The following is a 23,216-nucleotide window of genomic DNA, read 5'->3' on the forward strand; positions in this document are numbered from 1 at the left end:
GAAATCGCTGTCATCGGCCGTTTGTAAGTCTCCCGGCTAGGACTCAGGTTCCTTCGAGGATTTGTGGTATCAGTGCTATGTAGCTTCCAATGAGATTATACTTGGAAATATCAATATTTCTGGCTGCTGGGAGTCATGTCACACACTTTTTTACTGCCAAAACTATCCGCTCCAAGCATGTGTGAATATCGGAATAAGCGTCCACGCCTTCTGCCGCGATATTCAGTAGTACCTTGCTAGCACTTGTGTCGCTAGGCTGCTAAGATTCGTCTGGTACCTACCTAGTCACTGTCTTAATTCCCCATGAGACCAGAAAGCAAAGACAGCGATTTGATCGTTGCTGCGCTTCTCCCTGCCTTGGGCGAGTAGTAGCCTTAGTAGTACGTACTAGGCATTGGTATTTGATGGTGTTCGATTACATAATATGCCGAAACATGGCAGACATGCTGCCTATCCTGGAGCTATGCCGTAATAGCACTACATCCTTCTAGTGATTTTCTCCGGTGACCCAAACAATTCCCACTGCAAAATCCCATCTCCGAGCCATGAGATACATGGACGCTGGTGCGTGGACCTAAGCAAAGCTCTCGTTCCTGAGAAGTGGCACTCGTTTCCGCGTTTTTGCGCTCTTGTCCAGCGCACTTGTCCGAGGGATGCGCTTCTGGACCCTCGCATAACAAGCACACTAGCTGCCGCACGTTTACTCGATCGACATCTTTCCAAGGGATCGCCACCACCGAGTTCCAGCCGTGCGGCCTCTCATTCGCATCTGCTTAGTCCGCAACATTTTGGGCGAGCTCCATCTCGAGGATCACTACCGCAGCACAAGGCTCAGCTCATCCCAGCTCTATACATACCCCGCGCAACAACGCCTGCTTACTCTCGGATCAAACACCTCCTTCTTGCCGCCCCAGCGAAACGGAAGCAGCGTGAAGATCAAAGCCGGCGCTCGCCTTCACCACCGGCGCTATTCCCACAACGCCCTCTTCGCCCTCTTCGCCCTCTTCGCCCTCTTCGCCTCTTCCTCTCCGACTACCAGAGGTCGACAAGCCTCGGGTGCCTGGATAGATGCTAGCATGATGGAGGGTTTCTACCAGTCAAACCAGCTATCTCCAGAGGAGGACCAGCAGCAAACACATGCCCAGCCCGGCGTCCTAGGGATGTCGATTTCAGACGCTGCAATCCAGCCTCAGCAGCTGCAATCTGCGCTCAGTAACCATATGATCGCCAACCAGACGGCTATGCCCGGCGACCACATGGGCGATGCGATGCGCCACCATGATATACAGAGACGAAGAAGTATGCCGCCCAATGCCCACGGAAACCCCATGATCTCCGCGCCACAGGATCCTCCGCCTCGCCGCATGTCAACCATCAGCCCCGGAGACATGATGGGATTCGACACTCGAGCACCCGATTTCAGCAGCTATCAGTTTGACCCGGAAATACCTGCCAACTTCCCCGACGTCGACGCCAGCGTCGGGATGCAAGATCAGATTGGCAGTTACATGGCGGACACCGGCAGCTTCCCTTCTATATCCCAGGATATCATGGGCACAATGATGCCAACTCAATTTGCGAGTATGGACATGGGAGGGATAACAGCCGAACCTCAAGCTATGGGTCTTTTCTCTGGGACTGGAGGCCAAGTTCCCGGTCTAACTGCCTCGCCTATCATTGGCCAGCTGAACGCAGGGCAGTTTGCGCCGGGCGATGATGGCTTTGCCATGACTGGAGATCCCAATAGCGCATCGCTTGGAGTTCGCCCAAATAGCGGCCCAGACGACACGGGTATGGGCCGTGACGAAAATATGATAAACAACTCCCTACATCAATTCGCGCCGATGAATACCGGCCAGTCTCACATAAACGTTGAACCTGGCATGAGGGGATTTGCGCCAAACATGTCCTCTCCCCTACATGGCCATCTACCAGTCATGCCCACCCAACAAAATGCTTCGCCAATGGACATGACTCGGCCAAGTCCCTCTAGCGGTGCGACTCCTATCAGCGATCAGTCAAAAGAAAGGACCATTTACTCCAAGAGTGGTTTCGATATGCTGAAAGCGCTATGGCTAGTTGCCACTCGAAAGGCCCCAAAAATCCACCTGGGCGCTGTCGATATGTCTTGTGCCTTTGTCGTCTGTGATGTCACGATGAATGATTGTCCCATTATATACGTATCTGATAACTTCCAGAATCTCACTGGATACAGCCGCCATGAAATTATTGGACAAAACTGTCGCTTCCTTCAAGCACCCGATGGAAAGGTTGAAGCCGGATCAAAGCGAGAGTTTGTGGACGACGGAGCCGTGTTCAACCTCAAAAGAATGATTAAGGAGGGCCGCGAAGTGCAACAGAGCTTAATCAACTACCGCAAGGGAGGAAAGCCCTTTCTTAACCTCTTGACGATGATACCTATACCCTGGGATACTGATGAAATAAGATATTTCATCGGCTTTCAGATCGACCTTGTTGAATGCCCTGACGCCATCTCTGGTCAAGAAATGGGAGGCGTCAAGGTGAACTACAAGCACAGCGATATTGGCCAATATATATGGACTCCACCACCATCTAATCATTTGGAATCCGAGAACGGCCAGACACTTGGGGTGGATGACGTTTCTACCCTCCTTCAGCAGTACAATCCGAGCGGGCTCGTTTCAGATTGGCATAAACAGTCGTGGGATAAGATGCTTTTGGAAAATGCTGACGACGTCGTCCACGTTATATCACTTAAAGGACTCTTCCTTTACCTATCGCCTTCCTGCAAACGTGTTCTCGAATACGATGCCGCTGACCTGGTTGGAAACTCTTTATCCTCTGTTTGTCATCCTTCAGACATTGTTCCCGTCACGCGGGAGCTGAAAGACGCAACGGCGGGCACTCATGTCAACATTGTTTTCCGAATACGGCGAAAACAAAGTGGATATACGTGGTTCGAAAGTCACGGGTCTCTATTTGTCGACCAAGGCAGAGGGCGCAAATGTATCATCTTGGTCGGCAGGAAACGGCCAGTCTTTGCTCTCAGTAGGCGTACCTTGGAGGCTAATGGCGGCATTGGCGACAGCGAACTCTGGAGCAAGCTGTCTACATCTGGCATGTTACTCTCAACTTCGACAAATATTCGGTCACTTTTGGACTTACAGCCTGAATCGTTGATTGGGACAAGCATCCAAGAGTTGATGCGGAAAGAGTCACGAGCTGAATTCGGACGCGCGATTGAAAAGGCGAGAAGAGGGAAAATATCTACCTGCAAACATGAAATGCTCAATCGGCGAGGCCAGGGCCTCCAAGCTCAAACCACTCTATATCCTGGGGATGCTCTGGAGGGTCAAAAGCCGTCTTTCCTCCTGGCCCAAACAAAGCTCTTGAAAGCATCATCTCGCCATATTCCTTCATCTCTAACTGCGGGCAGCTCACTATTTGTCACCAACCGTCTGCATAACCAGGGAAGCCTTAGCGGCCAAGTTTCACAGCCAGCAGGTGGAGCACTCCCACCTGGATCTCAAGATGCTGCTCTTGCGTCAGACGACAATATTTTCGATGAACTCAGGACGACAAAATGTTCAAGTTGGCAATTCGAGCTTCGGCAGATGGAAAAAATCAACCGAATCCTGGCAGAGGAGCTTGGCGGCTTGCTGTCAAACAAAAAGAAACGGAAGAGGAGAAAGGGGGTTGGAAATGTAGTTCGCGACTGCGCCAACTGCCATACTAGAAATACTCCAGAGTGGCGGAGGGGACCGAGTGGACAGCGAGATCTGTGCAATAGCTGCGGTCTACGCTGGGCTAAACAGGTAAGAATCCGGCAGCTCACAGAATGCAATGTGATGATGAGACTAATTAAGTTGTCAACTAGACCGGAAGAGTATCTCCGCGCAATTCTACGCGAGGTGGTCATACCGGAAACACCGATTCACAGAGTAAGAAGTCAACATCTCCAGTCCACTCTTCGCCTCTACACAGGAGCGAAACTCCGAATCCAACTCCCAGCAACGGCGAAGGTACCCTTGACCTCGCGCAACTCGCGCATAAGACGGCCGCTGCAGCTGCAGCCGCCATCAGCACAGGCTCAATATCAATAGCAGGACAGCATCCCGCATCAGCAATGCCGCCTCCAAGTCAATCATCTTTAGCTACTGGGACTATCAGTTCAGGAATGGCTTCAATACGAGAAGAGCGAGAAAGTAGTCAAACTTAAGCAAATCAACTTGACTCAACCCGCTATTCTCTGAACGAGTTCACGAAACGGCTTATTCAGTCAGAAATCTTTCTCTTATGCGAAAGCTGGCACTCTCCGTCTCCTGCAACTTCCCCCTATTTTTTTTTTTTTTTTTTTTTTTTTTTTTATATTTTTTTATATTTCAAGCTATTGCAAATGATAACTACAATGTTTTTTTTGGAGCACTTTCATCTTATGAAATGATGGCAAGCTTTCACGACCACGAAATGGTTTTATATTTTCTTCAAAAGACACGCCCTTTTCTTTTCTTTTCTTTATCTTTTACTTTTAGGTCTTGGAACAACTTGGGCTTTGGAACAGATGGATTATTTCATGTAACGGCGGATATAAACGATACCACTTGTACATCATGGTGCTTGTATACTACATTTTTGTTTCTTGCGGTAAACCCGCTTTCATTTGGTTACACGAATTAACTAGATAACGCATTCGAAACCCTGTTTTGAGCCGTTGGTTGGTATGATGCACGTTGTTAAATACACGATTACAATGTGCACATTTAGAGGCGAAATAAAAATCATACAACGCGTGCGAATTCGTGCGTTGCGCATCATGAGCAATCATCATGAGCAATCATCATGAGCAATCATCATGAGCAATCATCATGATCTACTATATATTGTGCGCAAGTGCTACTTTAATATCTCCAAGAACTCATCTAGTTCGATAACACGAAACTTGCCATTCCATTGAGATGCCCATTGTCTATCAGTCCACCTCAGGGAGAGGCTGCTCTTCCAGGAGATGACTTCAACATTCCAGCCCATCCGTAGCGCACGCTGCATATATGAGAAGAAGCCATCCGAGTGTACAGCCGGCTTCGCATCCCCGGTAGCCAAGACTATTGTGCCGGGATTATGAAAATGCTCCATCACAGATTCGGCAATGCGCACCTGTAGCGTCTCATCTACAAGGTCTTCTACATAACGAAGTGTCTCAGGCGCCTTTGCTGAGAAAAGCCCGTCGTTGACCCTTTTGCGTTCTCTTAGATCAATGTGGTACCCCAACTCTCGCAGCTGCTGCACATATCGAGGTTCTGAACGTCCTGGAAGAGTAGAACAGCACACATTGAGGGCTGTCACTGGCCGATCTCGGATCAGAATTTTGGTTAGAAGCTCTAGGTTTAGGTGAGGCATAGGTGAGAGACGGGAGCTTTTGTGGATGGATCGACTCTCTTTTAATGTGGTCTGGTACCCAATATCGATATTGGACATGTCGACGAAAACATGGATGCCCTGGGATGTGATGTCGGGGTAATTTTGTGCCATGGAAGCGTCCCGGGTGCGGTAAGGGACAAGACCCATCATGAGCGCCCGGTGCTTCTTTTCGATGAGCAGAGACTCTCCGCTCACGCGACTCGAGATTTTATCCATTTTGGATTGAACCAAGCACTCCGGGCACTCGAAATGCGATCTTGTTAGAATGACAGACTGTTCGACAACCCGATGTCCCCTGTCGCAGAGAGAGGCTTGGTATGATGTGCCATGATCTACAGCCGTCGAGGCCGCTGTAAATGACGATGATGATGTTGATGACGACAATGACGCCGGCTCTGAAGATGAAGGAACACTGGTACTGTGCTCGTTTGCAAAGATGGACTGTACGTCACGTCGGAGATTGTATCTGACAATGTTGGACTGCGGTCGTTGGGCAGAGGCATCTTGGGTACGGATCGTCCGGCTGGTACTATCGTGAAGCGATTGCTCAGAGGCATGTTCCAGGGCTCTTGAAGGTAGCCTGCTGGCCTGAGGGGTAATCAGGCCTCGCGGAAGGCTTCCATCTTCACTGTAGCTGCTCTTCTCCAAAATGTCGGAAGCAGAATCTGTTCTGTGCTGAGCGGGATGTAGGAATTCGGAGAACAGCTTGCTGAAGTCTCCAAGCTTTATCGGCTTGTCCGAGGTATCGGGTGTAGCTTTGCCATTGCGTGACTGATTAGCAGTCTTGGTTCGGTCTATGTATTGTATATCTGAAGTGTCAACCATGGACGCATAGAGGAAGAGAGAGAGGTATTATAGAAAAGAGGTGGATAGGATGGAAGCATAGATAAGAACTGCATGGAGATTTATGCTGTATGGTCTATGGTTAGGAGGATGAGAAATGACTGACAAGGAATGGTAGATGTCACTATGTCACTAGCCGGTTGATATAGAGCGTGCTAAAAATACTCCGTGGGGCGATCGATGTACAGCATTAATTAACACGAAATCTTCAAATGGATACAATATCGTATGCATGTATTTTAATGTCAGCAGTCGGCGGAGTGTATTGTACTTGTTGAATCCAGAATATCAACAACTATCAAAGTATTCCTTGTTTTATCATCCCATCTTCATGTACCGCATGTGCAACTCGCACTGCAGGCACCTGCCACTGTGGAGCCCCCAAGGCAGAGAGCATGTGCTTCTAGTATTTCTGGTACGTACCTTGCACATGCGCAGCCCTATGACATACCTCGACGGTCAGTTAGTACACATGCAGTGACAACCTTGCTTGTTGAACCTCACAACGGCATCTTGCTCCATCAACAGCCATGGAATCGAACATATCTGACCTTGGACGATACCCCCGGAAAATCATGCAGATGTTTTGGGACCCCGAGCCAGCCAACGATGTGAACAGTGACCAGCCTGTTTGGTGTCTGGGCCGCTCTTACAAGCTAGACGTCCCCAGCTCCAGAGCTGCAAGCAAGACGGCGTCCGTGAGCCACGATGCACCAGAGTCTAGTACACCAGATGCCGCTGTCGCCTCGCCCCCGGCCCTCCGCCCTCCGCCTGTAGCCAAAGCGCCAGTAAATGCGCTCGGAACGCCGCCGGCGTCCACCTCAAGCAGCTTCACATCGGCTGTAGCTGAGGAGGAGCCGCCTCCGGGAAGAGGATGGCCCGCAGGATTCGTCGAAGACATGTCATCTAAATTTTGGATGACTTATAGATCCGGCTTTGAGCCTATACCAAAATCTATTGACCCAAAAGCTGCATCTGCGCTTTCATTTTCCATGAGGATCAAGAGTACGCTTTCAGATTCAGCCGGCTTCTCTTCCGACAGTGGCTGGGGTTGCATGATTCGTTCTGGGCAGAGCCTACTCGCCACAACCATCGGCATTTTGCGGTTAGGTAGAGGTGCGTTTTTGTCACAACAGATGTTTATTTGAAGAGTCTGTCTAACTCGAAGCGCTCAAGACTGGCGGCGCGGCCAATCCCAAGAAGAGGAACGCCATCTTTTAAGCATGTTCGCCGACGATCCAAGAGCCCCATATTCCATTCATAACTTTGTACGCCACGGGGCCACAGCTTGTGGAAAATACCCGGGCGAGTGGTTTGGTCCATCTGCTACTGCTCAGTGTATTCAGTACGTTGACTGTACCTAGCATTCCTCAAACAGACGACGCCGCTGACATTGGGATACAGAGCTCTTACAAGCTCATCAGGACTTTCTCTAAATATATACTCGCCTAATGATGGCCAGGACGTTTACGAGGATAGCTTTATGAAGATCGCAAAATCCGATGGACAAACATTCAATCCGACTTTGATACTCATACGGACGCGCCTCGGCATTGACAAAATCACTCCAATATACTGGGACGCACTGATTGCTGCTCTCCATATGCCACAGTCTGTTGGTATTGCTGGGTATGTTGTGTTTCATTTTGGCGCTGAAAGTGCTGTAGCTAATATCCCTTCTCTAGCGGCCGCCCTGCATCTTCTCACTACTTCGTGGGTAGCCAAGGGAACTACCTATTTTACCTGGATCCTCATCATACGCGAAAAGCAATTCCATATCACGATGATGTAACCAAATATACCGAGGAAGACATCGAGTCATGCCATACCTCTAGGCTGCGTCGCATTCACATCAAAGAGATGGACCCGAGCATGCTGATAGGCTTTCTTATCCGAACTGAGAGTGACTGGACTGAGTGGAGGCAGAGTGTAGAGAACGTCCAAGGGAAAACCATAATCCACGTGGCAGATCATGAGCCTGTGCTGTATAGCGGCGAGGGCAGAGATGGCGCGGTGGATGAGGTTGAGCTATTGAGTGACGATGACGATATGACGGCAACCTAATGGTGTGTATGATCGAGAGCCGTCCTTGATAGCTGAGCACTTACATTCAGTATAGATGCATATCTTGGGACTTTATATCGACGACGACATTCGGGTCAAGAGTGTTTTGTTCTTCCTCTACTCCGACTTGGTTTTAATTCCATAATTTCCCAGACGGCGCCATGTCAAGGCTCCGGTTCACAAATTCGATATGTCAGATGACATAAGTTCATCTCTTCTTCCTGTTGCCAATATCGCTAGATACGCTAATATGGGCAGCGTGCCCGAAATCACGAATATGTTTGAACAGCTTTGTTTTAGAATCAAATTCAGCCGTGCAGACACTACATCGATGCTGTGGCAACATGGTTAGTACGTTTCAGAATCAATTGGACTGTGTGCATTGGATACCTCATTTTCGGCTGCCAGAGCAGCGGCAGCTTTCTTCTGGCGTTTGAGTCTGGCTTTTCCCACTTTGCTTTTCGATTTCACGTCCTCAGCAGAGTTATTTTGGGGGTGTTTAGAAGAATAATCAGATATCTCTTCGCCAGGGTCAATAGATGTTGATTCTTCTTTGGTTGACTGGAGATTTAGCTTCTGAAATGGCTTGTCGAGTCCCTCTTTGATATGTTTTGCGCTGTAGTCCGCTTCTGACGCATCCCGACTTGGTGATGCATCTGTCTTTGTAGATGCCTCTTGCTCATCATCATGGATACTTGTTTGCTCCGTTAAAGAGGACGTAGTCTCCATGTCCATATCAGCCTGGTGATCCTGCGCATCTATACTTACAGTCTGCACGTCTCGGTCATCCTTCAAGAACGTATCGGGCGTATTATCAGTGCTCGAAGCATCTAAATCCAGGTTTGCCGTTTCCTTTTTCATCTGCCGGCGTAACTCTTGAATGGCCCTGAGGTGCTTCTTGCTACGTTCATGAGATTCGAACTGCTTTTCGCTTTTGAATCTTTTGTTACATGCCACGCATTCCAGAATCTCAGCTTCAGATTCCCCAGTTTCGGAATCTTGCTCATCCACCTTATCTTCGCTGGCCTGGACCCATTCTGGCACTTCAAATGACGAGTAATTTTGATTGTTGGCAGCTCGTGATCGCGCGGCCTGGGCAGCGGCGGCGGTCCGGAGGGATTTATGGCGATCTGCCTCGCTCTGCGAATTTGGAGTATAGCGAGGGTCTCGTTTTCGGACAAACGAGACTAGGAATCGAACGGCATCGGTAAATTCTCGAATAGCGTCATCTCGGATCTTTTTGTTTTCCTTCTCCATCCAACGCCTGGTCCTGCGGTCTGGAGCATCTGAAAGGCGATATTTGTCTTCCCACATGAACGATTTCCTCGTGCTGAAGCCATTCCAGGCGTTGTAGAACGGCCTGACGACGGTATCGAAGCTACTGCTTGACAAGCCAAATGTGGGATACTCGGGGCATTCAGTGCCCTCGTAGTCGGCGGCAGCTTCTTCCTCCAGAACCAAGTGTTCGAACGTTTCTCTTACAATCCAGTAGAATCCATCTTTGTCATCCGTGTATGGGACTGTGGAGTTGAATCGAGAGATGAGGCGCATAATATCATCTGCGGTGGTGAGGCGCACGTTATGGAATGTTGCAGGCGTGGAAGAGACATCGCTGGGGTCATGCTGGCCACTCAAGATGCTCTCGCGGTGCGAGTCGTACCAAGCTCTTTCTTGAGGGTCGGACAAGATGTCATAAGCGGCCTGCACATCGGCAAACTTTCTAGTGGCTGCTTCCACATCGTTGAAGTTGCGATCCGGGTGCAGTTCTAGGGCCTTCTTGCGATATGCTTTTTTTATTCTACTTGCATTTAACGTGTGAAAAGCCTTTACGTTTTCAGATTTGGCTTACTCGATATCAGTGGCAGTCCTGTCAACTTCCAGAAGCTCATAGTAGCACGTCCTCTGAGGTTCCCCAGCGTCGGCACGACGAGATTCCGAGTTCGAGGACTGTTCAGCCCCCATGGTAATTACCTATGAGCTTTATTGGAAGAGTGATTATTGGTCAATGCATAGACTTTCACAGCGCATGGAGCAAACATAAGTAGAAGCCGTAGATGGCGGCAATATGCCGATTTATAAAAATAGAATAAATCTTAGTATGCATGTTTAAATGCTGGGTCGAGATAAGATAAAGGTAGATCGGCCTAGTGCACCCTTGTAGCTTCGGCTTTGGTAGCTGCGCGCGCGTTGAGTCACTGCTTTACGTTGGCATCAACAACTCTTCTCTACAAAGAGCACACGAAGAATATTGCTCAGCATGGCGCCACTCACACATTCTGAGTCACACCCCGGCAGTGCCAAACCGAATTCACGTTCATGGACATCACGACCTACCACTCCACTGCGCCCCTCTTCTCGGTCATCGCTACGCGGGTCGCTTCATTCGGCAAACAATGCAGAGAATGCATTTCCTCTCAAGAGGCTAGAGCCGGCATTTGCCGAGCTTTCCGATGCCATGGCCGATCTCGAGGCAAATATGATGCACTTCCAGCTTATAGATGAAAGCTTGGCCAGATTTGGTGAATCGTTTGCCAGCTTCCTTTATGGCCTTAATATGAACGCCTTTTGCGTTGACTTTCCCGAGGTGCTGCTTTGCTACTAAAATTCCAACTATATTAAAAGTAACTTGTTCTGATCTGTCTTCTGTTCTGTCCAGACTCCCGTCCCCCAGTCATTCAGCCGAAGTCGCCCGCATCCTACGCAAGCCAACAACGACCCACGACCAGCACATGACGGAGAAACAACTTATATGTCCGTCATCTCTTGATGCAGAAAAGCTGAAGCATTCCCTCCATTCTAACAGCTGAATAGGACGACCGCGACCGACGTATCGTTTGTTGAAAGCCCTCCGGAATCGACAGCGCCCAGTCTCAAGCGCAGAATACCCGCGCCGCGCCAGTCCCGTCTGCCATCAGCACGAGGTAGTTCGACAAGAGGCAGAGCTAATAGCCGCCGCTCTAGACGGGCCAGTGCTATTGGAAGACCTCGTGGACGAATTATAAGATAAAAGGGACTTCGAGTGAAGTTCAGTGCTGATTTATAGAGTCCTTTCCCATATACCATATACCCCACGACCTAAAGAGACTTTGATTACAGTTTAAAGAGCCATCTCAATACCAGTATCCATCGTGGTATCCTCAACCAGGCCACTCTTCTCTGTGCTGGTGCTTTTGGACTGTCCGGATTCGTCTCGCAATTGTTTTAGCCTTGCAAGTTGGTCAGTAAAGCAGCGAGACACTCGTGCGAGTATAGAGATTGCGTAGATCTACCTTCGCTTGTGCGGCTTTCCTCGCTCGTGGGCCGTCAAAGTGGAAGGCGCTTCAAACCATCTAGAACAGGCGACACAGTAGTTTTTACCAAGCCCAGGAAGATCTTGAGAAAGCTTCGTGTTCTTGTATTGCGTTAGGTGCTTCGCGGATCGGAGATCAGATATGATTTGATCAAGATCACTTGTTGAAAATCAGTTCCAGAAGACCAGTATGATAACGTTTAGTAATTCAGGACAGCCATACCGCGTCTTGCGCCTTGTTTTCGTGAGCGTCCGTTTGTTCCCGACTCCCATTGTGTATGTAGGTTGCGATCAAGAGATAAGGTTATCAGCGTTGCCGGACGTGGACCTGGGGAGGCCGAAGGGAAAAAGAAGCAGAAAAAAAAAAAGGATTGATCGCCGCTATGTGTGACACAGGGATCAGTGGAAATATGTCAAGGTTGGAATTATACGAATATCTGCTAAGCGGCAAAGCAAAAAAAAAATAATGTGCACCAAAAATCTGATTTCAACGATGCTTGTACAAAATAACAATTATATTATATGTATTTCCATGAGGAGCTGCATTGCTTTCTATGGCTTCGCTATTTCAGAAAATTCCCTGCAGAACCGCACATGACTAATCGCCCTAGCCGTAGTGTCTTAGCTGCTGTTAGCGCCACAATGTTTTGGTTGTAAAAACAGTGCGTGGCGCTAACTGCTAGGATCCCAATTTTGACTCTGAGCTGTTGGGCAAAACGGGATGTTGTATCAACGTCAAGCCGGCTTGTATTCGATCAGCAAGCTAATCTACTCCTCTCAGTCAAGCTCATAGGATATCCCACGCATCCTCAGCCGCATGGCAGAACTTGCTGCATGCTACACTTGCTGATAGCGAAAAATTGCTGATGGAAATCTTCTCATCAACTATTGAGTCGGCAAAAGTATCGGCTCCTTTTGCCATGGCTCCAACGAACACGCAAATGCTCTCTTTGGGGTTCAAAGCCTCCATGTACTCACGCACGCGAACTACTTCCGCATCAAAACTAAGAGTTACTTTCCGGCAATTTGGTGGTAAGTGATCTGTAATTGGATTCTGAATCACACGTAGAAGCTTCTCGTTTGAAGTTGTGGAGCGAATGGAGAGACGATGCAAAAGCTGCACCATGAGGCCTGCGAATCGCTTGAAAGTCCGGGGAATGCGGACAGAGGGGGATACCTCGATCAGCACGCCTTTGGCTGTATGGATGTAAATCTGGAGTCTGCCGGCCTTGTTGATTGGTGAGTCCAGGAGGGTCAGTAGACACTGCGATAGTTAGTACGATGTTTCCGATGTTTCAGGTCCAAATGTACGCAACCTGATGCGCGATGTCCGGTCGTGCATCGCTAATGTCACGGTTCATCTTCCGCATGACGCCTATATGCTCATCGCTGTTGAGAAGCGAGTATTTCTCCTCTCGGTGGATACCCGCACGGGTGACACCACCTTGAACGGCCTTGTACGTCTCGAGGCTAGCATTTGACAGGACGACAATCAATCGCTGGGTATCTTTATCAGTGACCGGGATAGGTGTCTTCTGCTCCGCGACCAGTTGCGGCAGAGACGGCGGTGGGAGCGACTGAGTTCCTGTAGAGAGGCCATCGCCACGATTAGCCATTCACCCACAAAGGTGATAAATGTTGGATGGAATGATAATTACTGGGCCGTTTCATGCCAGCGCGACGATCGGGGGACGACATTGCCTAAATATTAATAAGTGATACGATCTAGATGCTATGTAAGAAAACACGATAAAATTGGTTATCATAGCCAATGGCAAAAAAAAAGAGTCACAGATAAAAAAGAAGGATCACGTGGCTGAAATTTTCACCCCTGGTGTTGGTTGCCATTTTCTTACGCTAAATTACAGTGTGCGGCACTAATAGCATGCATTGGGAGCCTTGAACGCCTGTGTTATTATAGAATTTAGGAGATATCACCATATTCCATAAATTCACACAATGTCCAGGTGCTATATCATGGCAGAGACAGCGTGATTGTACTTAATCGGACATGTGCGCGACGATGTAAATAGAAGGTTACGAGATACGGTGCCTATGCATATCTAGGTAGACGTACTGTATTGATTAGAGCGTCCTCTGCCATCTGATTCCGCGATGTGAAAGCCGCAGTGTTCGTAGTCGTCTTCTGAGTACATTGCAAGTAGGTATCTATTCTGTAAATTTCAAATTTATATGGCTGTCTTGATTATAACCGCTCACATCCTAACTAGTGACCTATTTAAGGTTTATCCTTACATTCAAGATAGCTGTCATGAGTACAAATCCGCTATCCGATATAACTTATTGATATTCCTCCTCGCCGACAGATATTCCGCCCTCTTATTTCATTATTTATTCAGCCCGCAGCAAGGTATTGGCAAATGTTTGTTTAGCATTTTCAAACTTGTCAAGCGCGCCATTTTTGTATCAGTTTGACTGGTTATCAGCCAGTTGCAAATCAGGAATGAACCTTTGCTCTCTATCGACCAAACCACTACTAGCTGAAATAACCCATGATTGTTCGTTGTGATTCTGGAGAGAACTGCTGAAGCAATGGCATTGGGTCTACGTTTGCAGCCGTTAGAAGAGCTTTTGTTGCAGCCGCCACACGACTGGCCGTTTGTCCTTGAAGCGTCTCCGCTTCCAGGGCCTGGGCGATGAAAACGAATACTTTGCCAGCTTGGTTCATTACAGATGGGTATTGGCTATGAATCTGAGTTAGCCAGTGCTCTTTTGTCCAAATATCTTGGGTCCATGGAATTTTCGTAAATTACTTACCGATCAATCAGCTCTGCCAGGTATGCATACGCATAAGGTGCTGCTTCTTCGTCGTTTATGACTGGCAACGTGTCGATCCACTGGTTAATGGTAGTTGGAACGTCTTCCAGACTGGTGGAGTTGTAGTGAAGAATCTTAGCAATGGCAGCGCAAGCATTCTCTGTCGCATACACGTTATCTTCATTCCGAGCTTCAGGAACTTGCGTTACTTGGAAGAGAAACGGCACAGATCCGCCTAAGAATGGTGACCACGCGGCGCCGCCCCTATGTGCTGCGACGCCTATACCGTACGCAGCTGCCTGGCGAATTGCTGCAGAGGCATCTCTGCAGCCGTCAATGAGGGGCTGCTGAATGTATGTCGCGTATCGAATGCTTTGTGGGCCACAATACTCCAAAACATCGTCCATGATGCAAAGACCCCATTGGCGCTGTGTGGGATCCGGTGATGCGAGGAATCCTTCATAAGTGGGCATCAGACGTTCCCATGCTGGCAAAAACGCAACACCGTGGTTTTTAAAGATGGAATGGAACGCTTTGTTCATATCAGACAGAAGCGTTTGGTCATCTTCAATGGCGATAAGAGTCTCTTCTGCTTCGTCCTCTACGTCGTCAGCAGTGGCGCCTTCCTTGGCATCGGCACGCTCTGCCACCCGGTCTTTATAGTCCTCCAGTGCTGAAATAGCGGAGTCGATAAAGCGATTCATGTGATCTATCGTAAGGCACTCTTTACCCAGGACTTGGACAGACTCGTAAAAACACTGGTACATTTCTGCGAGTGTGTCGATGGCTGGCTCAGCAGTAAGCACCTCTAGTAGTCTGTCCACAGTGGCATTCCAAAGGCCGGTCAGCTCGCTTGAGGGGCTACCGTAAGCCTTCTTATAGGAGCTGAGCAGCTGCGGTACCAGCTTAGCTGAGATATAGCGAACGGGGTCGTGGAAGAAGAAGGAAAGGCCTGGCAGCGCAATCTTCTCCATGATGTTTGCAACAAAGGGGGCAAAGGCACCCTCAAGCACTTGAGCGTAGACAACCAAGAGTTCAATAGCCATGTTCTTGTCATCCATAGTGCTAGTACGGATACCGATCATTTTCCCCTTGAGCGGCACAAACTCCCAGCCTTCCTCTCCTTGCATCTGCTCGGCTTGCTCATCGTCATCTAGTAGTTGTATGTCCGGTTTAGCCATGGCGAGTTCGAGAAGCGGCGGCATAACGTTCTCTAGGAAAGGAATAAAGTCTGTGCCAAGAACACGGCACATACGACCCCAGCAGTGCATTAAGTACTGGGCCTGGGGGTCGTCTGCATCTGTGATGTTTGTTTGAATGTGTGCCAACAGATTCACAAGAGTCATGGCATCCTGACCAAGCCTCTCTTTGCCGACAGCAAGGGCAATTAGAGTTGCACATTCCATAGCTTTGGCTCGCAGAAGTCTGTACTCCTTCTCATTCTGATTTTGGAGCACATTTACAAGAAGAGGCATCAGAGTATCGTAATACTTTGCGAATGCCGCTTCGGCCGCATCAGCAATGGTTGCGATGGTGGATAAGGCTTGCTCCTGAACAAAGCGCTTCTCGCTTTGGAGTAATTGAAATAAGTGTGATAGAAGCTCATCCAAGTAAGGTTCCAGAATTGACTTCTCTGCTTCTTCACAAAAGTTGACCAGAGCAGCTGCGGCATGGGATTTTACTCGGGCCTCTGGTGAGTTTAAGACAGGAATGATTGCCTTCAAGATCCGATCGTAGAAATCGGTTTGCATTTTGGGGGCAAAGTCAGTACTCATTTGTCCCAGCGCATTGCAGCCAGCCCATCGCACACGAGGGTGCGGATCTTGAAGAGCAGGGATCACTAAATCAAGAACTTGACCAAGTTCTCCCATCATCAGGTCTCGGCAACCTTCTGAAATTGCAGAGATAGCCATGAGAGCAGCGTGTCGGTCCCTCCATGCCATGGAAGTCATCATTCTGGGGAGCCAGTTGAATGTAGGAGCAAGAATTGTCTGCCCTCCTAGTTTATTAGCAAGGCGGTCCATGGTTTGTTCTCCAGCTACATGATTCTGGTCGCTCTCGTCTGCTTCGAGCTAGATACTTGTATTAGCAAGAAAAGAATTCGTACCAACGGTTGTCAGAAACAACTCACATCATCAGATGACAGCCATTCAGCGGCATCATCATCGTCCTCGCCGAGATCAGTCATCAAGCTCAAGCATTGAGTAATCATATCCGTAGTATAAGACGCATCTTTTCGACACATAGATGGAGCGTAGTCAGCAAATGTAGCCATTAATTCCAATGCGTTCTGACGGCAAATTGTGTCCAACTCTTTGTCTTGGACAACAGAAATACTGAACTGAACGAGGTTGTGAAACAGAAGCTTGAACATCTTCGGTGCCGTCTCGGCCAGATCGATGAGTGCGACCAGGGCTTTGCTTAAGTCGTCCGAATCTTGAGAATCCTTGATGGGTGGGAGAATGTTGAGCACATCGGGAATGAGGGCATAGTATTTAGATTGCCCTTTCTTGCTGATCGTCCTGAAGAAGGATGCAAAGGCATCCATAGCTGCCAATCGAACCTACGCAAAGCTCCAGTCAGTAGGCTGCACCGCAGGTCGTGAACCGAATGATGTACCTGGACAGCGTCATCTTTGAAGCCTCTTTGGAAGGCTTGCAGAACCGCTTCTTCGTGCTGCTTTTCAATAATACCTGGCGTGGTGGCGAAGATTCTGTATGCGTTCTCTCGCCTTTCGGCTTCCAGAGCCTGGCTTAGTTGGAAGAGTGCTCCTAGAAGTTCGGGCCAAGAGTCATCTATCCAGCTCAGGGTATTAGTATCGAAGACGAAGGAAGCTGGGCACAGTATGAGGTGTGTATGAGGTGTGCATGAGGTGTGCATGAGGTGTGGTGTCCAGGGATACTGACTGTTGTCTGTATACTGCCGCGCGACTTCAGCAACAGCGTCACTTATTTTGTTGCGGACCGCTCGATCTGCTTCGGAGCCCAAGGTCTCTAGGAGTTTCTGTCGAATGACAACGGCTTGATCTTTCGCTAGCGAATAGAACAAATCTACGTTGTTTCCAGATTCGGCTTTTCGAGTTTTCGAGGCTATGCGTCTAAATATGACGGCCGCAAACGAACGAAGCTAGGCAGAGAGGTCAAAAAAAAGTTTGCGGCCCAGTAGTTGGGAAGTGGTTAGAACTTAAGGATTAAGACTTACCGCATTATCTGTACCGCCCTGTATCTGTTCCACGAGGCCGACTAAGAGGACCTCTGGGCGTGAATTCGTCCAGCTGTTTTGGAGGTGATCTTCAGCCTGAGATCGGATGCTGTTATCGGAGGCCTGAAGCGCCTGCAAAAGCTGCGTGAGCTCGGCATGCACGTCTGGGGGGAGGAGAGACATGGTTGCGACGGCCAACGGACGAGAACGCCGCGCAGTTATGTCGTGAAGATTTTTGGCAATCAGAGTAAGAAAGAAGATCCTTATCGCGGAGCTAGCGGCAGGACAAAAAAAAAGAGAAAAGCAGATAATACAGAAATCGAAGTTCTGTGGTGGGTGCAGGTGAGGAAGGTGGGGGAGGGGAAGGGTGTGTATAACCTTTGGGCGTGTGCTGAAAAAAATAGACCGCGATAGTGCCTAGGTAGGTACCTAACCTTTTCAAAGGCAAGGCTACTCGGATTGCTCAACGTAGAGGACTACGGTAGCTCAACAATAACGTACTGACAGCTATTGTGCTTATGAAAACTCTTCAGCTTAGTCTAAACATTGCAGCAGGATCCCCAGGACGCAAAGCTTTTGCATTCCAAGCACCGGTCGATCTAAGCTCAGTTGGAATTTACCGTGAGCCACTTGCGCAAGTGCGAGTGACAGATGAAGCGGGAGTAGTGGTTTGCGTTATCAAAACGGCAGTGATATTAAGTAAAGTGGACGAAATGTTTGTTCGATAAACAGGGGCACGCTTCTTCTTTCTATACTACTATGGCTTCAATAGACTACATGTCTAATCGCGCGAGCTTTTCCCTGGCGGTTACTCATTCGAGGAGTTCAGCATCTGCTAATCTGGGAACTTTATTTTGTTCATGGCCTACCAGGATAGGTAGCTAAGATCAGTGGAGCTACTGAGCTAGAAAGCAGCCTCTCGACGAATTGCCACTTGCAATACCCTGCTAGGCGGAGTACCTATGACCGCACCTGAGCTCTACCACTGTATTATGCGACGACTTAAATGGAGTAGAAAGTATATCCGGGGAATTACGTCTCTTCCTAGTCACATCGCCTGAGAACAGCGCATTGCTTTCGCTCCCTTCGCCTTTTCTCGACTGGATATTCTCCATGGAATCTTGCCTACCAACATGTAATGGATAAGGATGCGATAGTAGCGAAATCCAACATGTCTGTCAATACCGATGCAGAGAGGTCTACCAAGCCAGCCGATGTTAAATCGTCGTCGTCGCCCTCACCCCAAAGGTCACACTCGAGCTCGAGTACCAGCAGAGCGACCCATCGTCAAAGCTTTACAGAAAGTTACCGCAATCTCCCACCATCGCCCCGCTATCGCCACCCTTCCCTCACACAAGCGGCGATTCAGGATCTCGTCAATCACCCGCCTTCCACGAGCAGACACCAAAACCCCAAGTTCGTTGGCCGAGAATGGGGAGATATTACCATAGGGGAGCTTGTTTCTCTCGACGACGTAAGATGGACTGACATTGAATGCAGCGTGGAGGAAGCGACTTTGGTAAGTACCGACTGTTACCTGCGCTGTTGCTTAATCGTTTCATACTCACGCCGAAATCATAGATGCTGCTACAGAGTCCAACTAGCGTTGTTCTCGTCAAGGATGAAACTTCAGCTTCCAACCCAACGTTCTGTTTCGACTATAATGACTTGAACGCCTATCTTCTAACCGTCGTGGGGCTTGCTCGACCCGACAACCACGACATCATGGTCAAGGCCCAAGGAGGAGCTCATATTACGCTTCGAGAGATCCAAAGTCTTTGTTTCAGAGAAACTATTGTTAAGCTGAATTCAGATGTAAACCTATCTCAAGCTATCGAGAAGCTCGGTAGCGGCATACACAGAATTCTGGTCACCGACACAGCCGGGGATGTTATCGGCATTTTAAGTCAGCTTCGTATGGTGGAGTTCTTCTGGAACGAGGGAATCAATTTTCCTACCATTGATCGGCTCTACCCAGCTGCGGTGCAAGAGCTGGGACTTGGTGGCCAGCCGATCATCTCCGTTCAGTGAGTACAATCTGCTTCAACAAAGGGGCCGATATTCGTGAACCATAATTGACAATCCCACAGCGCTGATGCTCCACTTACGGACGCCCTCACTCTTATGTATGACGAGGGCCTCTCAAGCGTAGCCATTGTGGACAATGGACAAAATGTCGCGGGGAATATTTCAACCAAAGACGTCCGGCATTTGACAAGTTCATCGAGCGCACATCTACTCAGTGGCTCTTGTATGAACTTCATATCTGTTATTCTCAATGAAAGAGGCGTAGAAAAGGGACAGGATGTCTATCCCGTATTCTATGTAAGCCCATATTCCACACTGGCTCACACCGTCGCCAAACTCGTGGCAACCAGATCACATCGAATGTGGGTTGTGGACTCTGTACCGCCACCATCACCTCTGTCAACGCCCGCCATGCCAACGGCAACATCGCAGAGCTCTGCAGCGATCGATACTACCCCAGGACCGATCCCACCTGCTGCCCCTGTCCTCTCGGTTCCAGCGGCTGCGATGGCTGGTGCGCTGCTGTCAGGTAAGCTAATTGGAGTTGTTTCACTCACAGATGTTCTCAATGCATTCGCAAAATCTACGGGACTGCACCCCTCTGAGCCGTGGGAACAGAGAGCGCGACGGCGGCGCAGCTCAAGCAGTTCGGTGCGGCACAGTGTAGAAGCGTTCCGATCCAATAATGAAACAAGGAGATGAGATGTGAGATTTGATCAATCAAAGTTGTACTGTACAGCGGACTGTAATCCTAAATGCGGGCAGTGGTATCGTGAACGTTGTTATTAACGATTATCTTTAAGATCAATATGATAGTATATAATCAAGTGTGCGCATGCAAATTGACCGATGTAATATAAAAACCATGGCTACAATACTATGAGAATACTTTGTATCAGTGGGTGCTGCGTATTAAGACAAGAGAACTCGGATCTCAGCCGATGTTCTTGAAAATCGCACAGCCGCTTCATTGTCTGTTTCATCGCCGAATTGACTTGCAACAGCCTCCTCCAACCTCTCAAAGTCGCTACAGAATCTTTCAGCAGCTTGTTCTATAGTCTCACGAGCAATTCCTGAGTCCTGGAGCCCCTTTAGCCTATCCATCGCATCCATCAATGCGGATGGGAGGAAGTCGTCCAACTCCTGGCTAGCTTGAATAACAGAAGATGGTGCTACTGAAGCAAGTGCAGCATCTTCTAGGCTATTTAAAAGCATATCCAGGCCTGATCTCTGGCAAAATACAGCATGTTGGTCATTAACCAAGTTAACAACATCCTGTGATATGCTCTCTCGAATTTCATTTGCTCTGAAGGTCGTGCATTCATAAGTTTCTAGGCAAAGAGCTGCCGTGAGTTTGCAATTGACAAGAAATATCCCACTCTCAGGGTACGTCATCGGCTTTGCGATCTCTTCGCAGCCCGACATATATGGTTCAAACGCTTGTGACAATATACTTTGAACCTCACTTCCAGGATCTGCGGACACAGACAAAGAAGACTCATAAGTCTGGAGAATAACGCTGAGCTGTTTGAAAGCATCTTGGAGGAATCGCGGGGGCTCTAGGTTTGAAGGAACTTGTTGAAATTCACCTTGAATGGATAAAATATTATCTCTCACAAGTGATCGAAATTGTCGCTTGGCTACTTTCTCTAAAGCTCCCGCACATTCTTCCAGACCGGAACCCGCACCTAGAAGCTTCTCAAATGTGGCTCGGTAGAAACTGAGCAGCGAAGAAATCTTATAGGCGGGAATTACATCTTCGTTTGACTGGACTGCTTGCTCAACTCGCTGGCGCAGTATTCGAACGACCGGTGAGAAATTGCGATCCATTAGTTGGTCAAGAGCTTCAAGAACCTTAGAATCAGTATCGACAGAGACCTCATCTGAGGGAAAGTGCCAAGGCTCTTCGTTGAAGCTCGGCATGGGTTGGTTTAGCCCATCATCCTTTTTGAGCGTGAACAAAGTTTCGAGAGCTTCTCGCTCACCCACTGTTGCAGAATGGACCCAAGCAAACATATCACCAACATAGCGAAGCGGATCATGTGCCGTTAAATCAATTGGTCTGGTGGAAGTATCTTCTGTGCCTTGTGGCGTAATGCCAGTGAGAGCACAGTGAAAAGCCTCAGATAAGATTCGTTCTCTAGATGCCGCAAAAAAGTCAAGGCAATTCTGAAATAGAGAAGGTCGTTCAGCAAGGACTCTTAACGCTTGCCGCATGGATGGATTGACATGGGGGTTTTCTAAATTCAACGTTCTAAGCTCTTGCTGAACCCATTTGTAAAGTTTTTGAAAAGCTAAACTGACATGCCCGGATGTCCGATCGATCAACTCCAAGCCCAGAGTTTGGTTTTCAAAGCCTAAGAGTATGTCGCAACCAAGGGTGATCTTTTTCGCTTTCTGAAGACAGGTGAAGAATGCATCGTCAACGGGTTTCAACGTTGATGTCAGCAAATCAATTTCGTCTTCTGTCAGTACAAAATAGCCCTCAACGGCGCTGAGAGTTTCTTGTTTCCTCTCTATTTCCTTGTGTTGTGCAAAGAGAGATGACATATCTCGCAGAGCAGGTGAAGTCTGAGCATGCGCTAAATCGATTTGTCGCCTAATAGCTTTGATGCGAGAATTCGCTTTTTCGACCACGCTCCGGAGGAGTTTCAAGCGCTGTTCAACGTGTTACCATTTTAAAATGAACAGATAGAATGGCCAGAGTCTAACAAACCTCTACAACACTACCCATCTCCTCGATTATTTCGCCATTGCAATCAATTGCTTCTCGTAGAAGATCTAATCGGAGAAGGCGCCTCGTTTTAGCATTGCCTCTTGAGAGCCGCTCATCGGCAAGAAAAATTGCATCGCGAAAGTCATTGTCTGAATAAGAGGTCGAAAGAACAGATGCGACTTTCAGAACCATAAGATCAGCTCCCTTATTAATGGCCGGGGAAGTAGATGGTAAGCCATGTGGTAGAGTAAGGCTATCTGCGTAGGCCATTGAGAATGAAGTTGAAAGTTATTCGAGTATAATAGTTGGCTAAATAGTAATTTTATAATATAAATTATAAGAGAACAATAGTTAATTTAGTTATAATAAGAACATAAACTAAATAATAAATTAAAGTATAATTAAAAATTTTTTAGTTATATTTTAATAAATAATAAATTAAAGTATATTAAAAGAATTTTAAGTTATATTTTAATTAAATAATAAATTAAAGTATATTAAATATATTAAATTAAATTTTAATTTTTTTAATAATTATAAAATTAAAGAATTAATTAATAAAAAAATTATTATTTAATTTTATATTAATATTAAAGATAATAAAAATAATAAAAATAATAAAAATAATAAAAATAATAAAAATAATAAAAATAATAAAAATAATAAAGATAATAAAAGAAATAAAAATAATAAAAATAATAAAAAATAATAAAAAATAATAAAAAATAATAAAAATAATAAAAATAATAAAAATAAAAATAATAAAAATTATAAAAATAATAAAAATAATAAAAATAATAAAAATAATAAAAATAATAAAAATAATAAAAATAATAAAAATAATAAAAATAATAAAAATAATAAAAATAATAAAAATAATAAAAATAATAAAAATAA

General features: G+C 47.3%; 8 protein-coding genes across 8 annotated transcripts; 4 read left to right on the plus strand and 4 right to left on the minus strand.

The window, feature by feature from the left end:
• Positions 1-1,076: 1,076 nt before the first annotated feature.
• TGAM01_v200543 (hypothetical protein) lies at positions 1,077-4,201 on the plus strand (the record flags this gene model as incomplete). Its single annotated transcript, XM_018810877.2, has 2 exons — positions 1,077-3,797; positions 3,860-4,201. The coding sequence occupies 2 exons, from the start codon at positions 1,077-1,079 to the stop codon at positions 4,199-4,201; spliced, it is 3,063 nt and encodes a 1,020-aa protein (XP_018655905.2).
• Positions 4,202-4,961: 760 nt separating this feature from the next.
• Positions 4,962-5,616, minus strand: TGAM01_v200544 (hypothetical protein; the record flags this gene model as incomplete). Its single annotated transcript, XM_024548575.1, has 2 exons — positions 4,962-5,084; positions 5,137-5,616. The coding sequence occupies 2 exons, from the start codon at positions 5,614-5,616 to the stop codon at positions 4,962-4,964; spliced, it is 603 nt and encodes a 200-aa protein (XP_024406790.1).
• A 1,157-nt stretch (positions 5,617-6,773) lies between these two features.
• Positions 6,774-8,307, plus strand: TGAM01_v200545 (cysteine protease ATG4; the record flags this gene model as incomplete). Its single annotated transcript, XM_018810879.1, has 4 exons — positions 6,774-7,359; positions 7,420-7,588; positions 7,648-7,872; positions 7,929-8,307. 4 exons carry the CDS (start codon positions 6,774-6,776, stop codon positions 8,305-8,307), a joined length of 1,359 nt encoding a protein of 452 aa, XP_018655907.1.
• Positions 8,308-8,655: 348 nt separating this feature from the next.
• TGAM01_v200546 (DnaJ like subfamily A member 5) lies at positions 8,656-10,269 on the minus strand (the record flags this gene model as incomplete). The annotated part of the gene is made up of 2 exons (XM_018810880.1): positions 8,656-10,105; positions 10,157-10,269. The coding sequence occupies 2 exons, from the start codon at positions 10,267-10,269 to the stop codon at positions 8,656-8,658; spliced, it is 1,563 nt and encodes a 520-aa protein (XP_018655908.1).
• A 592-nt stretch (positions 10,270-10,861) lies between these two features.
• On the plus strand, positions 10,862-11,314 carry TGAM01_v200547 (DASH complex subunit DAM1; the record flags this gene model as incomplete). Its single annotated transcript, XM_024548576.1, has 3 exons — positions 10,862-10,891; positions 10,964-11,058; positions 11,119-11,314. 3 exons carry the CDS (start codon positions 10,862-10,864, stop codon positions 11,312-11,314), a joined length of 321 nt encoding a protein of 106 aa, XP_024406791.1.
• Positions 11,315-12,383: 1,069 nt separating this feature from the next.
• On the minus strand, positions 12,384-17,758 carry TGAM01_v200548 (hypothetical protein; the record flags this gene model as incomplete). Its single annotated transcript, XM_024548577.1, has 9 exons — positions 12,384-12,860; positions 12,913-13,173; positions 13,674-13,765; positions 14,108-14,301; positions 14,375-16,446; positions 16,506-16,937; positions 16,994-17,208; positions 17,281-17,500; positions 17,576-17,758. The coding sequence occupies 9 exons, from the start codon at positions 17,756-17,758 to the stop codon at positions 12,384-12,386; spliced, it is 4,146 nt and encodes a 1,381-aa protein (XP_024406792.1).
• A 988-nt stretch (positions 17,759-18,746) lies between these two features.
• On the plus strand, positions 18,747-20,305 carry TGAM01_v200549 (hypothetical protein; the record flags this gene model as incomplete). The annotated part of the gene is made up of 3 exons (XM_018810884.1): positions 18,747-19,094; positions 19,157-19,602; positions 19,666-20,305. The coding sequence occupies 3 exons, from the start codon at positions 18,747-18,749 to the stop codon at positions 20,303-20,305; spliced, it is 1,434 nt and encodes a 477-aa protein (XP_018655912.1).
• Positions 20,306-20,515: 210 nt separating this feature from the next.
• TGAM01_v200550 (oligomeric Golgi complex subunit 6) lies at positions 20,516-22,589 on the minus strand (the record flags this gene model as incomplete). Its single annotated transcript, XM_018810885.1, has 2 exons — positions 20,516-22,261; positions 22,320-22,589. The coding sequence occupies 2 exons, from the start codon at positions 22,587-22,589 to the stop codon at positions 20,516-20,518; spliced, it is 2,016 nt and encodes a 671-aa protein (XP_018655913.1).
• Between the last annotated feature and the right edge of the window lie 627 nt (positions 22,590-23,216).

The sequence above is a fragment of the Trichoderma gamsii genome (assembly GCF_001481775.2).
Source record: "Trichoderma gamsii strain T6085 chromosome Unknown Scaffold_1.2, whole genome shotgun sequence".
Classification (NCBI taxonomy): Eukaryota; Fungi; Ascomycota; class Sordariomycetes; order Hypocreales; family Hypocreaceae; genus Trichoderma; species Trichoderma gamsii.